Here is an 18,399-nt window from a genome sequence, read left to right as displayed (position 1 = left end):
TTCAGTTCTGGATCAATGTCCTGCTCTGTGAAGTGTGTTTTGTATTCCGTGTTTACTGGTGAATTTATCTCCTGATTAGCAATCCTTTGTGGTAGCAATGTATAATTCCCAGATAATGAATTAATTGATTGTTTCATCCTTGAATACGTTACGCTTTAGCTTCCGTTGTTGTCTTCTATTACCTGCTTTGATGACTGCAGATTGTTTGTCCCGCTCCTTGCCTTTGTAGTCAAGTGACCTGTTAATATTTTTCCAGATCCTGGATGCATTTGATGACCAGCACCTTGGCTTCCTCCGGTGTACCGTTGAGCTTTATAAATATTTTACAGTTTGCAGTCCAGGTGTTCTGAATTTTACCCAGTTTCTTTAGGTATCGTGCTTTCTTCGCTATGTCAGCATTGGATTTGGTTAGATGGTCATTCATGTAGACGTTCGATCCTTTTAGTTTCCTCCCCTGCTTCAGCAGTGCATTCTTGTGTTTCCTGTTTACAAATCTTATGATGATAGCTGGTTTATCACTAGCATTTCTCCTGGGCAAGGGGTGGCATGCCTCGATGTTATTACAGTCCAGGTCGATCCCTTTCGACTGCAAGAAACCAGCTACTTGTTGCTCCGCAGAGCTCCCATCCAGATCTCCTTGCTCCTCTTTACTGCCAGCAGTCACAGCCCGAGCATATGACCGGGGTTTTATGTACAGCCCTGTGATGATCACGTCGTTCATTCTGGTATATTGCTCCAGGTCCGCGACCCTGCTCTCCAGATAGACGATCCGTTTCTCCTTCTCTGCATTCTGGTTACGTAGCGACCTTATTTCCTCGACTAAGTCTAGGATATATTTCTGTTGTAGCTTGATAGCCGATGTTTCCTCAGTTAGAAAGTCCAATGACTTTTTGATGTCCTCAATTTCATCGGCGTTCGGTGTTCTCTTAGGCCCCATTGCTTGTTGTCTTGCTCGCTCCATTTGGCTAGGCACTATCATTCTAATAGCAGCTGTCTGTGAATGACGGCCTTCGGCACGGGATGCTAAATCCACCTTGTGCTGCTGAACAGGCCTGCATCTGCTTATCTCCCTCAGAGAGCAGAAGAACACTTCTGTGCTTCATAGACAGGCTTCGGCTAAGATGTTACTAGCTTGCTACAAAATAGAAAATTACTGAAAGTTATGCATAGTTGCACAATGTTTACCTTAAAACATTGTATAATTAGACAACAACTGAGAATTACTGAGAAGTCCCTACAGTGGTATATCCAAAAACTTACTCTGTGAATCCACTATAAAAAACAAAAGGCATCTCATTCAGTTGAAGAGTGTCCTACAGTTAGTGTGACTCCCTTTTAAACATGATGGCAGAGATGGAGCCTGGTCTGCTATGGTCTGTATGTTATGTATTGTGATTTGTAGGATTATATCATGTTCAACAGAAAATGTCTGCTGGTTGTATGACTTTGTAAATATTGAATACTTGCACATATTGGAGGCACTGTTGAGTCTGCATCTCTTTTACCCTGTATTTCAAAATTAGTCATCTGTTTCTTTTATGAACATCCTCTAAATATTGAGCGAGGGTTTGGGCATTTCTCTCTCTACTTTTAAATCACGTCTCAAAACCCATCTATCCAGAATTGCATACCCTTGATCCCGTCTTAGTCTATTTTTCCTTGCTTAGCTTTTATACTTTCACACTTGTTTTTTTTTCTCATTTACCTTATGTTTACATTTTATTTTGCTATATCTTATTATATTGTATTGCTACTAATGTTTTGTACTATTGTCAGGTGACCTTGAGGGTCTGAAAGGCGCCTATAAATAAAATGTATTATTATTTATTATTATTTCCTCTACCATACCCTACTGTAGAGGTGTACAACATTAAAAACATACCCTACAGTGATGTAAGCTGTGCTGTTAATTGTGACAAATTTCAAAAGGACAAGGTCCTTTCCAATCAAATAATTTGAAAACGCTGAAATAAAAAGGCTGTGCTAATCACAGTTTGGCCATAACGAACACCCTGTTCGAACATAAGAGTGTCCATAAGTGCACGTGGCACCAGGACGCTCTAGGCCGTAGGTCGATGATCGATTTTGTAATCGTATCAGCAGACCTGCGACCATATGTTCTGGACACTCGGGTAAAGAGAGGGGCTGAGCTGTCAACTGATCACCACCTGGTGGTGAGTTGGATCAGGTGGCGGGGGAAGACGCTGGACAGACCTGGTGCACCTAAACGCGTAGTGAGGGTGTGCTGGGAACGTCTAGCAGAGGCCCCAGTCCGCGAGATCTTCAATGCACACCTCCGGCAGAGCTTCAACAGCATTCCGAGGGAGACTGGGGACATTGAGTCCGAATGGACCATGTTCAGCGTCTCCATTGCCGAAGCTGCTGCATTGAGCTGCGGCCGCAAGGTGGTTGGTGCCTGCCGTGGTGGTAATCCCCGAACCAAATGGTGGACACCAGAGGTGAAGGGAGCCACCAGGCTGAAGAAGGAGTCCTATCGGGCTTGGTTAGCCTGTGGGACTCCGGAGGCAGCCGACAGGTATCGACAGGCCAAGCGGAATGCGGCTCGGGCAGTGGCTGAAGCAAAAACTCGGGTGTGGGAGGAGTTCGGAGAGGCCATGGAAAAAGACTTTCGGACTGCCTCGAAGAGATTCTGGCAAACCGTCAGACGTCTCAGGAGGGGAAAGCGGTGCTCTACCTGCACTGTGTATAGTGCTGGCGGAGCGCTGCTGACGTCGACTGAGAAAATTGTCAGGCGGTGGAAAGAATACTTCGAGGACCTCCTTAATCCCACTGACACGTCTTCCGAGGAGGAAGCAGAGTCTGGGGATGAGGGGAATGACCCGCCAATTTCCGGGGGCGAGGTCACTGAGGCAGTTAAACAACTCCTTGGTGGCAGAGCCCCTGGTGTTGATGAGGTCCGCCCCGAGTTCCTGAAGGCTCTGGACGTTGTAGGGCTGTCCTGGTTGACACGCCTCTGCAATGTTGCGTGGAGATCAGGGGCAGTACCTGTGGACTGGCAGACCGGGGTGGTGGTCCCCATCTTTAAGAAAGGGGACCGGAGGGTGTGTTCCAACTACAGGGGGATCACACTCCTCAGCCTCCCTGGGAAAGTCTATGCCAGGGTGCTGGAAAGGAGAGTTCGTCCGTTAGTCGAACCTCGGATACAGGAGGAACAATGCGGTTTTCGTCCTGGTCACGGAACACTGGACCAGCTCTTTATCCTCTCCAGGATACTTGAGGGTGCATGGGAGTTTGCCCAACCAGTCTACATGTGTTTTGTGGACTTGGAGAAGGCATTCGACCGTGTCCCTCGGGGTGTCCTGTGGGAGGTGTTGCGGGAATATGGGGTGTCTGGCCCATTGCTACGGGCCATTCGATCCCTATACAACCGTTGCAAGAGCTTGGTTCGCATTGCCGGCAATAAGTCGGACTCGTTCCTGGTGGGTGATGGGCTCCGCCAGGGCTGCCCTTTGTCTCCGGTTCTGTTCATAATTTTTATGGACAGGATTTCTAGGCGCAGCCAAGTGGCTGAGGGCTTTCACTTTGGTGGCCTCAGAATCTCATCTCTGATTTTTGCAGATGATGTGGTTCTGTTGGCTTCATCGGGTGAGGGCCTCCAGCTCGCACTGGAACGGTTCGCAGCCGAGTGTGAAGCAGCGGGAATGAGGATCAGCACCTCCAAATCCGAGGCCATGGTTCTCAGCCGGAAAAGGGTGGAGTGCCCACTCCGGGTCGGGGATGAGTTCCTGCCCCAAGTGGAGGAGTTCAAGTATCTCGGGGTCTTATTCGCGAGTGATGGGAGAAGGGAGCCGGAGATCGACAGATGGATTGGGGCTGCAGCTGCAGTAATGCGGACGCTGCACCGGTCCATCATGGTGAAGAGGGAGCTGAGTGTAAAAGCGAAGCTCTCAATTTACCGGTCGATCTACGTCCCTACCCTCACCTATGGCCACGAGCTGTGGGTAGTGACCGAAAGAACGAGATCGCGGATACAAGCGGCAGAAATGAGCTTCCTCCGAAGGGTGGCTGGCCTCTCCCTTAGAGATAGGGTGAGAAGTTCGGCCATCCGGGAGGGGCTCAGAGTAGAGCAGCTGCTGCTCCACATCAAAAGGAGCCAGCTGAGGTGGTTCAGGCATCTGACAAGGATGCCCCCTGGGCGCCTCCTGGGTGAGGTGTTCCAGGCATGTCCCACCGGGAGGAGGCCCCGGGGCAGACCCAGGACACGCTGGAGAGATTATATCTCTCGGCTGGCCTGGGAACGCCTTGGTATTCCCCCGGATAAGCTGGAGGAGGTGGCTGGGGAGAGGGAGGTCTGGGCCTCTTTGCTTAGGCTGCTGCCCCCGCGACCCGGCCCCGGACCAAGCGGATGAAGATGGATGGATGGATGGATGAAATAAAAAAGTTGGAAATTATTATGTCTCCATTTCTTAGTCTTTCCCATTGGCGCCAATAGCTCGAACTTTCTGAGGTCTTTTGGATGTTTTTTAAAACACAGAACGTCTGTTTAGAATCACCCATCTTGAGTCCAAACAAGAACAAATTCAGATATATACAAAATGAAATACACTAAAAGACCTCAAAAAAGCAACACACAATGCCATGATCTAAAGAAATAGCTGAGAAATAGTCTTTTGAATCTATTCACCTGAAAAATACAACAGAGGCATTTTTAAGACTTTAGGACTCCAGTAAATCACAGTGTGAGGTATTATCCACAGTGGTGAGCCTTCTCAGGAGTCGCCAGCCTACCAGGATGACTCCAAGAGCACATAGGCGACTTGTCCAGGAAGCCACAAAAGAACCGAGAATATCTAAAGAACTGTAGGCTGCACTCGCCTCCATAAAGGTCAGAATTTATTAATTCAACAATAAGAAAGAGAGTGGGCAAAAAAAAAGGCACCCACCGGTGAGTCAGGCAAAATTTAAGAAGAACACGAAGGCTCGTCTCACATTTGCCAGAGAATATTTTGATGATCCCCAAAACTTTTAGGAAAATATTCTGTGGACTCACGAGAATCTTCACATTGTGTTATATCTGGTATAAAACTAACATAGCATTTCACAAAAATAACATATCAACTCTCAAACATTGTGGTAGTTGTGTGATGGTCTGAGGCTGCTTTAGGAACCATGAATTCTGCTCTCCACAGAAAATTCTGAAGGAGAATGTTCGGCAATCAGTTTGTGCTCTGAAAGTCAAGTGCACTTCAGTAATACAGCAGGACAGTGAAACACACCAGCCCACCAGTCAACCTCTGAATAGCTCACAAAAATCAAAGTGAAGGTTTTGGATTTGCCTAATCAAAAAGTTTAGGGGTGAACGGTAAGTTGGTAAGAGAAAACACAATTCTCCTGTTCACAGGAACAGTTCAGTTCTGGATTGCAGAGAGACATATTCAACTAATTGGGACCGTTGCCAGGAATCAAAGACACACAAAACATTAACACAAAGACTTCACTAGAAATTCCAGCTAGCACCAGAGAGCCTGATTACCACACACAGGAAACCTGTTCAAATTGACAGCATTTCAGCTGTCACAAATAATACATCAGTAAAAAGTCAAAGTGGGCTGCTAACCTTTGGATCCTATTAGCTACATTTATCCTATACTGAAGGCTAAATTGACTAGCTCCAAAGAAGGCGATAGTCATTAAAACAAAATGAGTATAAAATCACTTTTGAGAATGACCTTGTACACTTGTAATGCCGGATATTTCTACGTTTTCTTGAGTTTAAAAATAAAAGGTCAAGTTAGTTTGTTCTTCTTAATTATGTTTACCTCTAACTTCACTTAATGCACACAACAACTTAACCAAGAGACACTATAATATCAGCTGGCCAAACTACAGATGTGAGGCATTCGTATAAAAACCTGCTTCAGTCCGTTCTTACAGCAGTGAAAATATCACACGGCTTAAAGATTTGGCAACTAAAAAGCTTCCACACATCCTCTCTAATTCAATTTCCTTACCCACTCATTAACTTAGTCGTTAATTAAAAGTAGTGCCGTTTGGGTTGGTTCAGCTTTTTGGGGAAATGAAAAGCAGGATGGTTCGTGAGGCTGATGTATACTGAGATTTTTCGCTGAAATCCTTTGAGCTAATTGGAAACTGACACAAGGCTGCACCAAACATGTTTCTGAGCGGTTTACAGTTCTTTACAAATATGCTTAAATGAATGTGTGGCCTGAGGAGCTGCAGTAACTCCCATCTGTTCTTCTTAAAAGGAAGCTCACTATAATTTCAGTAATTTTAGTTTATTAAGTATTGATTGCTTCTCTTTTAATTTTTAAAGGCTTTAAAGTGTTAGTGACAATCTACAAGGCAAAAACTCTCCTAGACACGGATGAAAGAAATGTCCCCGAGTCTTTCCTTTCCAATGGATCCATCTTCTTCCAAAATAGATGAAGGTCAACTTTTAAGGCACATTTTTGAATTACTTTCATAACATCTCGAAGCTTTAGAAAGACTTTTTAACCATGGATTCATTTATCCTCCCCATGCTCTGGACCTATTGCCAAAATTATTTATAATTTCAGACAGTGAGAGTGGGAAGCTGCCTCCTGGCAGGGGGAGAACAGGAAGAACACCTGGGAGCAAAGTTATATCTTTAATTAATTAACTCAGACAATGTTATCTTTCTAATTCCAGAGGCAGGTTTGTAAGCCAAAGGGTCCTGGTTGTAGGAATATCAACTCAAGAAAAAGGAAGCGATATCACTGAAAGTTACAACAAGGTTCACTTTCATGAACAATCCCATTAATAGAGAACCCAGCCAAATACTGTGTTTAGGATGAAATATGACATGCAGTGGGTTAACATAAATGTGTGTGTGTAGTATATGGTCTATTATATTTTGAAACCTGAACATTGATGTTATGGAACTGTTGGGATAAAAGTGCAATAGTGTGGTCAGGCACATTTCCTCAACATTTCTGTGCCGCTTTTACTCATGAAAAGTTTAGTTTCACTGTGTTTATTTAGAACAATCAAATCTGTTAATGTTTGGTCAGATTTAACACCACACACAAAGGTACTATGAGTGAACTCTTAAGGAGCAGATAAGTTCTTTTTACTTTATTATTATCTTTTGCTTTTTGCTGTTTTATAGGTTGGCTTCAGAATAAGTCTGGCCTTGGATTACATGATTCTTTTTTCACAGCATCATTGAAAACGTTACTCTATGAGAAATTCAAAACTTTGGTCAAAGATTTAACAAAATTTTATTTTATTTTTTTAACTATTGGCATGATGACCATGATCACAGGACTCATGCCAGAAGACCTTGTGCTATACAGGGAGTGCAGAATTATTAGGCAAATGAGTATTTTGTCCACATCATCCTCTTCATGCATGTTGTCTTACTCCAAGCTGTATAGGCTCGAAAGCCTACTACCAATTAAGCATATTAGGTGATGTGCATCTCTGTAATGAGAAGGGGTGTGGTCTAATGACATCAACACCCTATATCAGGTGTGCATAATTATTAGGCAACGTCCTTTCCTTTGGCAAAATGGGTCAAAAGAAGGACTTGACAGGCTCAGAAAAGTCAAAAATAGTGAGATATCTTGCAGAGGGATGCAGCAGTCTCAAAATTGCAAAGCTTCTGAAGCGTGATCATCGAACAATCAAGCGTTTCATTCAAAATAGTCAACAGGGTCGCAAGAAGTGTGTGGAAAAACCAAGGCACAAAATAACTGCCCATGAACTGAGAAAAGTCAAGCGTGCAGCTGCCAAGATGCCACTTGCCACCAGTTTGGCCATATTTCAGAGCTGCAACATCACTGGAGTGCCCAAAAGCACAAGGTGTGCAATACTCAGAGACATGGCCAAGGTAAGAAAGGCTGAAAGACGACCACCACTGAACAAGACACACAAGCTGAAACGTCAAGACTGGGCCAAGAAATATCTCAAGACTGGTTTTTCTAAGGTTTTATGGACTGATGAAATGAGAGTGAGTCTTGATGGGCCAGATGGATGGGCCCGTGGCTGGATTGGTAAAGGGCAGAGAGCTCCAGTCCGACTCAGACGCCAGCAAGGTGGAGGTGGAGTACTGGTTTGGGCTGGTATCATCAAAGATGAGCTTGTGGGGCCTTTTCAGGTTGAGGATGGAGTCAAGCTCAACTCCCAGTCCTACTGCCAGTTTCTGGAAGACACCTTCTTCAAGCAGTGGTACAGGAAGAAGTCTGCATCCTTCAAGAAAAACATGATTTTCATGCAGGACAATGCTCCATCACACGCGTCCAAGTACTCCACAGCGTGACTGGCAAGAAAGGGTATAAAAGAAGAAAAACTAATGACATGGCCACCTTGTTCACCTGATCTGAACCCCATTGAGAACCTGTGGTCCATCATCAAATGTGAGATTTACAAGGAGGGAAAACAGTACACCTCTCTGAACAGTGTCTGGGAGGCTGTGGTTGCTGCTGCACGCAATGTTGATGGTGAACAGATCAAAACACTGACAGAATCCATGGATGGCAGGCTTTTGAGTGTCCTTGCAAAGAAAGGTGGCTATATTGGTCGCTGATTTGTTTTTGTTTTGTTTTTGAATGTCAGAAATGTATATTTGTGAATGTGGAGATGTTATATTGGTGTCACTGGTAAAAATAAATAATTGAAATGGGTATATATTTGTTTTTGTTAAGTTGCCTAATAATTATGCACAGTAATAGTCACCTGCACACACAGATATCCCCCTAAAATAGCTAAAACTAAAAACAAACTAAAAACTACTTCCAAAAACATTCAGCTTTGATATCAATGAGTTTTTTGGGTTCATTGAGAACATGGTTGTTGTTCAATAATAAAATTATTCCTCAAAAATACAACTTGCCTAATAATTCTGCACTCCCTGTACTCTACATCTGATGCTGGCAGCTTGAAGCTACACAAAATCCGTCCATCCATTTTCTGCTGCTTACCTTATTCCATTATAAAGCAGCTTTGGCCCATAGACGATGAAGGTGATTTTAGATCATGTTCACATGTGGCTTCTTTTTTGCAAAATAGACCTTTACCTGCCCATGTGGATGGCACTGGCAAACGTTACCGACAGAGCATATTGATTGTTGGCCTTGTACCTTGCACACAGAGATTTTTGCACTGTGAGTAATGAAAGTTTTCAAATTCTTTGCAATTTTTACATTAAAGAACATGCACCACAGCAACAACGTGTCCCCAACGTGTAGAGGCAGATAGGTGAACTTCTTCCCATCCTCCAGTCAACCTTATTAGTTAGAAAATGTTCCTCCAAAGGTGTAGTCCGCGTCTGTGAACACCCGTGTGTACACCTGTGTGGATCAGCATGCTTGTATTCCAAAGGTTTCTCCATGTAACAATCTGCTAGGGAGTGTGGGGAGCCATCGCCCCATCCCCCAGGGCATGAAGCAGGTATAGAGGAGACCAGGCCCCAGACATCCAGAGGCCCCAGAGTACGAGGGCCTGAGGAGGACCACCAAAGTAGGGGATCCATGCCACCCTCCTGGGAAGAGCTGAGTAGAGCCCCAAACGAGAGGTCACCCAGCAGCCACGGAGCAGAGGCCAGAGGGCGTTGCAGTGGCGTGCCCGCGGACTCTGCTGGCAGCCAGCTGTGCCAGAGAAGACCGGGCTTCAGGCCCAGAGGCCAGAGGCCTGAGGGCAACCCACTCCCCGGAAGGGGCCCAGCCAGGTCACAGGCGCCAGGCCCCGCCAATCGGCCACCAGGAGTGAGCCAGTACATGCATGAGCGCCCAGCCCCAGTCGACAAGAACCACCAACACACCAACGTCTGAGGGCATCAGCTACCAGCAGGGAGTGTGGTGAGGGGAGATAGGCATCCGTACTTTGGAGGGCCTGAGATGTTCCCAGAGAGGTCGAGTCTAAGACCCAACCTGACATATAAACACAGACGAACAGGCGCACGCGGACACAAACGTGCATTCCCACCCCCATATACACAATCCAACGTGTAGACAGACACAAATAGACACTGCATAGACAGTCACACTCCCCAAACATACTCTATGTCCCAGGTCCAGGTACCCCCACCCCCAGAGGGGCAAGCCGCACCTAGACCCAGGAGATGTAACCCTTTTCTCTGGGGTGGAGGCAAGCGGACCACCTCCCCTACACCTTTCTTGGCTGCTGCCTAAAAGCACATTGTGCGCTGTCTATCTTGCGTGCTGCACAATAGCGTTTAATATTTAGTATCTACTGTTATCTACTGCTAGCTAGTTTATTGTGATGGTGCTGTATTTATTATGTTGCTCTTTTGTTTGTTTTCTCTTCTGGTTTTTTTTTCTCCATACAGCTGATCCAGGTGTTTTGTTTGTTTTTCTTTCTTTCTTCCCCCCTTTCTCACCGTCTCTTCTCCCCTCTGTTTTTGCATTGTAATTTTATTCATATTTTACACAATGTTTTAAACATTTTTCAAATTATAAGCTTTATTCATCATCACAGCTTTTACATGTTATGTGTTTACTGTAGATGGCATTCCAGGGACTGGGATGAGTACTGAGAAAGGGGCTTTTGACAAACAAAAGAATGTACAAACATTTCAGAGGAGGTAATGAAAAACTGCAATGTTAGTCAGGAAGTCAAACAGTTGTCTGATATATAAAACAAGCAGGTTCCAAAAGGAAAACTAAAGGAATAATAGGGGACAGCAGAAAAGTGAGGGTAGATATTGACAAAGGAGACCCAGGACTGCATTTATACACAGAGGACCAATTGAAGACAGGTGAAAACAAATGAGGACGGTGATTATAATCACCAAGAACAGAAAGCAAAGGAAGCAAATCAGCCAGAGATATTCAAGGAAATTCATAACCAAAATAACAAAAGAAAATAATGCACATGAAATTGGAGAATTAGAGGGCGGAGAAGACAGAGCAGCATAAAGCAGTGACTGAGGTCATGCTTTTTAAATCAAGTGGCTCCAGCTGTGTCCCTGACTTTGACCTTTCCTCTTTGACCCGACATGAAAAATCCAGCATCACTAATTTAGGTGTAAAAATGGACCCCAGCCAAAAACTTGATTCACAGGTCAATGCTGTGGTTTCAGTTGAGGCTGTCAAAAATTAAGCCCATTCTGTCGAGATACCACCTAGAGCAGGGGTAGGGAACGGGGAGCAGGGTGGGTGTCCTGCAGGTTTTAGATGTGTCCTTGATCCAACACAGCTGATTTAAATGGCTAAATTACTTGCTCAACATGTCTCTAAGTTCACCACAGGCCTGGTAATTTGATTTGATTCAGGTATGTTGACCCAGGGTGATCTGGAGATCTGGATGCCTGTAGTTCCCCACCCCTGACCTAGGGACACTGATGCATGCACCTGGATTATTGTAATTCTCTTTTGACTGGAATTAGCCAGGCCTCCCTCTCCTGTCTACACCTGGTACAAAATGCTGCTGCATGATTTTTAACTGGTAAAAGCAAACAAGAGCACATAACCCCAGTTTGATTCCTTTCATTGGCTTCCCATTCAGTTTCAAATCCATTTAAAAATGTCTTTGTTTGAGCTGCTTCACCCTTACATGCTGTCACATGCTCTTAGATCAGCTAACTAAATCCAGAGGAGACAGAGCTTTCAGCCTTTCTTTGTACTAATTCATTGTTTTATTCGTGTTCTCTTATTTTATTTTTTTTGTACAGCACTGTGGTTATGTTGTTTTATAGAGATTTAGAGATAAATTGAAAGTGATTCATGTAAACTGTGATCCCAACACAGCATCATACGCAGCTACAGGAACTTGTGTTTGAGATGGGTTAAGCTTGCTGAAGTGTCCTTCTAAATCAGTGCGTCTCACTTATTTTTGTTACACTCCCCATATTGAAGAAAAGGAAAAAGAAAAAAATATCACCTTAAAACAAAGAATAACTTTTGAGAAATTATTTTTAGTCTGCAACAGGAAAGATTTAAAGTGCATGTAGTAGTACTGCAACTCTATAAACAAAACTATAAACATTTTTTGACCGACTTGAACCATTTGATTCTGAAAAATAAAATTAAACAAAATCAATAAATAAATTTAAATTGATCAGGAACATTAACTACTACTACTCATTAACTATTCAGTAGACATACTGGTCTTTCCTAGTCTCTCACCGTGTTCACAGTGAAGCCAAGCGCTACATACTTTTGTTTGTCTCATTATTTCGCCTCTCTACGCATTTCTTTTCATCACTGTTAAATATTTTTCCTTTTTTCCTTGAGGGTTTGTTTACTGCACTTCTTATGCATGCTTGGTGCAAAAACCCCTGCCACCTACTGCAGTGGATGCGCAATTGCACTTTATTCTACTACGGCAAAAAGAAAGCATGTTCCCCACAGTGTTAAAAAACAATCTGTAAAAATACAGTACAATCTACTGTATAAATATGAAGGAATACATAGAAATGCACATTTAAGGATATAAAGAACTATATTTAATGAGTTACAGTGAAAAGAAGCTTGGAAATAGTAATATAAACAGAAATTTCAGGTAATGATACAGAAAATACACTGTGAATAAACTGATATGTCTGTGAAGGTTCTCAGTCATCCAGGTCATCGTAGTCACAGTCCTTTGACTGTGAATAAACTGAATTTTCCGTTTTATAGCTGAAGGAAATGTCCGTAAATAGTACAGAGAGTATACTGTAAATCTACAGAATTTTCTGTTTTATCATTTACATAAAAGTCCGTCACACTTCCGTAAAAAAACAGAAAATGTACTGGCAGAAAATTACCAGGACATTTTCCGTTTTTCTACGGAATATTTTTTTACAGTGCATGGTCACACATGGCCCCCCTCCCTGACATCGCACCTTCCCACTATTTGAGAAGGACTGTTCTAAATGATGGGTTCCAGTTAATGTTTCACCACTGGAACTGGACGAGAAATAATTCAAAATACAAAGTAATTGCAGAAGATTTTTTTTTTAAGTTTTCTGCAGAAAGTGTCATATTTTCCAACTGTTGCTGCAATCTCCCTGTGTGTCATGTGGGAATCTCTATGCTCCTGGATTGATGTATTATAGAGATGCCTGTAGAGACCGACGTGCTTGTTCAGTCATGCCTCCAGCTCATTTGAAAACTGGGAGGTGCGCCCCCAGCTGAAACAACACCAAGGCGCATCCCGTTCAAGTGCCATCATTTTTATCACGGGCCTCAATGTGCAACGAAAACAACAGCAGCACAAGCTGCCTGCAAAACCTAGAGCTGTTCACTGATGGCAAGCAACATAAACAGAGCTCTAAAAGTGAACATTCGATAAAACATATCAAAGTGAAAGCGATCTCTCTCCTTACATTTTAAATAAAGGATCCCATGCTTCCCATTTGCATCCATCTCCTTGCGGCCTCAGTTGACTACTGTTTCTAGAAGCTGACTCAGAGTCATTGGAATCTCCAATTTCTGCCATTTTTATGGGTGTGTCAATTTCCTGTTAACAAAGACTGGAGCTTGTCAAGCTGAGAGGTCAGCAGCTTCTCAGCCATTGTGTAACAATGTGCTCTTTGAAGGAGATTGATGTGAGACCAGCATGCATGTTCCTGCCTCTTCTTTCACTGCTCAGTTAGATAGATAAAGGTCTTATGAGGTTTACTTTACATACACAGAGGGTTGTACCATTATGGAGTGGGACTTTGATTATACTCGCATAAAGTGGCACAACACAGGAGTAAGCACAGTTTAAAAACTAATTAGAATGACAAAAAAGTTTTGTTTTTTGTTCTTTATACGATAAATAAAATTTCATTTGACAACTCGTTTAATTAGTTCAGCATTCAGATCAGTAACTGCGCTGTTGATTAATATATTTGGTCTAATTTAGCAGCCTAACCTCTCTTCATGCTCTGTCTGATATTAGCAACAAACTAACTTTCTTTTGATTGGTTGATCCTTGCACAGAGAAAATGTGCACAGCAGGTCGACAGGGTTCTGTGCTGACAGACAAACGTTTTGGGTCACAGGGATTACATGAAAAAACACTGACCTCATTATTTGAAACTCCAATAATGTGAAAGTGTGTGTGTGTGTGTGTGTATGTGTGTATATATATATATATATATATATATATATATATATATATATATATATATATATATATATATATATATATATATATATATATATATATATATTATGGAATGCCCTTTAGGAAAATATTATATATATATATTCCAACCAAAGTCTGAATATATGGAATGAAACTTGAATATATAGAATGATCTTCTGAATATATAGAATGAAACTTGAATATATAGAATGAAACTTGAATATATAGAATGATCTTTTGAATATATAGAATGAAACTTGAATATATAGAATGATCTTTTGAATATATAGAATGAAACTTGAATATATAGAATGATCTTTTGAATATATAGAATGAAACTTGAATATATAGAATGATCTTTTGAATATATAGAATGAAACTTGAATATATAGAATGATCTTCTGAATATATTGAATGAAACTTGAATATATAGAATGAAACTTGAATATATGGAATGATCTTTTGAATATATAGAATGAAACTTGAATATATAGAATGAAACTTGAATATATAGAATGTATGAACCTCATTTTTAGAGATGATGTGTTTCTGAATTCTCTGCCTTTACAAAATGGCATCAGCTGAACAATTTCAGTACTTTTTAGAGCTTGACAACTGTTTTGCGACAGCTGTTCAAATTGCAAATTTCCATAGTCCACTAGTTTTATCCTGTGGTTGTACAGTGTTCGAACATTTACTGACAACATTTGAGATATGGCCATCCAACTAAACCCCAAGTCTCGCATATCAGTCAGCTCAGTAGCTGGTATGTTGTACCTAAAAGAGTTAGAAACAAAAGAAGAAATATGTTAACTTCTTTCTTATTTCTTGCATTCATTATCTTGTTTGCCATCTCTTGACTCTTTCAAGTGCCATACACATTATGAATGAATTTGTTTCCATTTTTATCACTTACCTTGACCTTCCTCTTTGAGATGTAGAATGATATAATGAGCCCATAACATGTGCTTCAGCTTCTGCTCGAAGTGTTAGCTCAGTTGACATCTCCATCAGTGATTGATAAATTCCCTCAAGAAGTGTGCATAATCTTCTCCCAGAAACATTTTGTTGAACATTATTCATGAGCACTAGAAATGTTGCAATAATGAAAATGTGTTCTTCAAGGTGATGTAGTATAAATTCAAATTATTTCTACCATTTGCAATTTGAACAGCTGTCGCAAAACAGTTGTCAAGCTCTAAAAAGTACTGAAATAGTTCAGCTGATGCCATTTTGTAAAGGCAGAGAATTCAGAAACACATCATCTCTAAAAATGAGGTTCATACATTCTATATATTCAAGTTTCATTCTATATATTCAAGTTTCATTCTATATTTTCAAAAGATCATTCTATATATTCAAGCTTCATTCTATATATTCAAAAGATCATTCTATATATTCAAAAGATCATTCTATATATTCAAAAGATCATTCTATATATTCAAGCTTCATTCTATATTTTCAAAAGATCATTCTATATATTCAAGTTTCATTCTATATATTCAAGCTTCATTCTATATATTCAAGTTTCATTCTATATATTCAAGCTTCATTCTATATTTTCAAAAGATCATTCTATATATTCAAGTTTCATTCTATATATTCAAGCTTCATTCTATATTTTCAAAAGATCATTCTATATATTCAAGTTTCATTCTATATATTCAAGCTTCATTCTATATTTTCAAAAGATCATTCTATATATTCAAGTTTCATTCTATATATTCAAAAGATCATTCTATATATTCAAGTTTCATTCTATATATTCAAGTTTCATTCTATATATTCAAGCTTCATTCTATATTTTCAAAAGATCATTCTATATATTCAAGTTTCATTCTATATATTCAAAAGATCATTCTATATATTCAAGCTTCATTCTATATATTCAAAAGATCATTCTATATATTCAAGCTTCATTCTATATATTCAAGTTTCATTCTATATATTCAAAAGATCATACCATATATTCAGACTTTGGTTGGAATATATATATAATATTTTCCTAAAGGGCATTCCATAATAAATATATATATATATATATATATATATATATATATATATATATATATATATATATATATATGAATGACAGAAAATACCTGACAAAACTGTAGATTATGATCCTACCGAGTTTTCTGTCCATAGGCTCATCTGTTGCTCATTAAATGTGTCAAGCATCCTATACTAATGGTGTTTACTGTCATATTGGGAAGTGGCAGAAGTTGACAGCTCAATAAGTATCTAATGGTAATGACCGTTGACTTCAGCTGTCATATATGGAGAGCATCTACATCACTGGCAATAGCAACATAATTATATGCCTGAGGAGCAAATGAAATTAAAGGCATTTAGTGGCATGTCTTTGATATTACCCAGAGTCTTTGAAGCCACAGGGTAAATCAGGAGAAAGACTGACTCTAATTTCAAAATAAGTTGATGATTCAGTGGATAATTTGATTTGTAGCGATTTACATACTGCATTTGGAGCCATTAATTGTGCAGTGTAGCAAGAAAGGCAACACACTGAAATTACCACTCCAAATGTAACACGTGCAACAAGCAATGTAAGCAAGATTTGGATTTGGATTTTTTCCTAATGCTGCTCACTTCTTCCTTTTTTTGTCATTTTCTGGTGGGTTTACAGAACACAAAGGTTGGACTCAAATCAAGTTTATTACAAAAAGAGCATAATATCAACAAAAACAATTAAAATCCTAAAACTACTGAGACAAAGTACTACACAAAATGGAGCAAAATTTATTATTAATAGTTGCTTAAGGAGAGATCACTGAATGGAGGAACTGAGCTTGAGTTATTGGGAAGCAGAATTCCACTAAGTCATCAGGTGATTAGACTACAATGACCCATCACAGAAGAATGAAATCCCTGCAGTGAAATGAAATCAGGACGGAACCACCTGCCAATTCTAGATATTGGTGGTGGTGAAGATGAAGATAGAGTTTTGGCTGAGGCTCTGAGTGACTGGCGTGAGGTGGAGATGAGGAGGAGGCGGATTTCGCAAACACGTTTGAAAGGAAAAATGACAGAACACTACTCAGATTTAAAACATGCAAAATGGAGGCTGGCAGAGAAGGTGGGCAAAAAAATGTTTGGACTGGACAGTAATGATGTCACAATTGAGTTGGACAACTTTGGAAAGCAGAAGTGATGGAAAGAATAGATAAGCAGACAAGCACCCATGAAAGCAGGCAGATGAGTCATTACAGAGCTTCCTTATTGAACCAAAAGATAAGCATCATTATTAAAGTGCAGTCACCAATGAATTCCCCTAATCTGGACAAAATGTATATTTTATGCAATATTTGGATTAAAATACGAATGCTATAATGCAAAGCCTCGGGTTTAGGGCTTTGGAAGATTGTCATGGATGCCAATCATCGAACCACCAACTTCTTTTGGGAAGAATACTAACCCCAAATTGCCCTCCAATGAATCTGTTGGTGTGAATGTTACCTAGAAAGCATTTAAGCACAGAAAAAAAGTTCCTGTGTGAATGGGTGAATGAGGCATGCTGTGTAAGTAAAGCAGAAAAGTGCTACCGGTATATAAGAACCTGTAAGTTGCGATGTGCGTTAGTCTTATTTGTCCAGCTCATCCAGTAGATGCGTAATTGGATTGAGATCTAGAGAATCTGAAGATTAAGTCAACACCTCAAACTTGTTGTTGTGCTCCTCTCCTCCTTCTGACCCACTTTTGTACATTATCCTGCTGTGGCCACAGTCATGAAAGAGAGTACACAGTCGGCAACAATCATATGCATGGGAGCACTTAAGACCTCCCAGCAGAACATTTCCCAAAGCATCAAACCACTGCCTCTGCTAGCTTGGCTTTTTTTTAGTGCATCCTGGTGACAGGTTTTTCCCAGGTAAGCCACACACATGGACCCGACCATCAATGTGATCCTTCACATCAGACCTTCTCCAACTGCTCCGTGGTCCAGTGGACATGCTCACGTGCCGATTGATGGTGCTTTTGGGGGTGGATATACAGTGGGGCAAAAAAGTATTTAGTCAGCCACCGATTGTGCAAGTTCCTCCACCTACAATGATGACAGAGGTCAGTAATTTGCACCAGAGGTACACTTCAACTGTGAGAGACAGAATGTGAAAAAAAAAAAAATCCATGAATCCACATGGTAGGATTTGTAAAGAATTTATTCGTAAATCAGGGTGGAAAATAAGTATTTGGTCAATAACAAAAATACAACTCAATACTTTGTAACATAACCTTTGTTGGCAATAAAAGAGGTCAAACGTTTACTATAGGTCTTTACCAGGTTTGCACACACAGTAGCTGGTATTTTGGCCCATTCCTCCATGCAGATCTTCTCGAGAGCAGTGATGTTTTGGGGCT

The 18,399-nt window shown here is 41.0% G+C and overlaps 1 protein-coding gene across 1 annotated transcript; it reads right to left on the bottom strand.

Moving 5' to 3' along the window:
* Positions 1-222: 222 nt before the first annotated feature.
* On the bottom strand, positions 223-979 carry LOC146661237 (uncharacterized). Its single transcript, XM_085419742.1, has one exon. The coding sequence runs from the start codon at positions 977-979 to the stop codon at positions 242-244; it is 738 nt and encodes a 245-aa protein (XP_085275868.1). The 3' UTR covers positions 223-241.
* Between the last annotated feature and the right edge of the window lie 17,420 nt (positions 980-18,399).

Source organism: Rhamphochromis longiceps, linkage group LG10, assembly GCF_057381845.1.
Source record: "Rhamphochromis longiceps isolate RC_006_pf linkage group LG10, R_longiceps_female_GT1.1, whole genome shotgun sequence".
NCBI classification, from domain to species: Eukaryota; Metazoa; Chordata; class Actinopteri; order Cichliformes; family Cichlidae; genus Rhamphochromis; species Rhamphochromis longiceps.
This window is presented reverse-complemented; position numbering and strand designations above follow the sequence as displayed.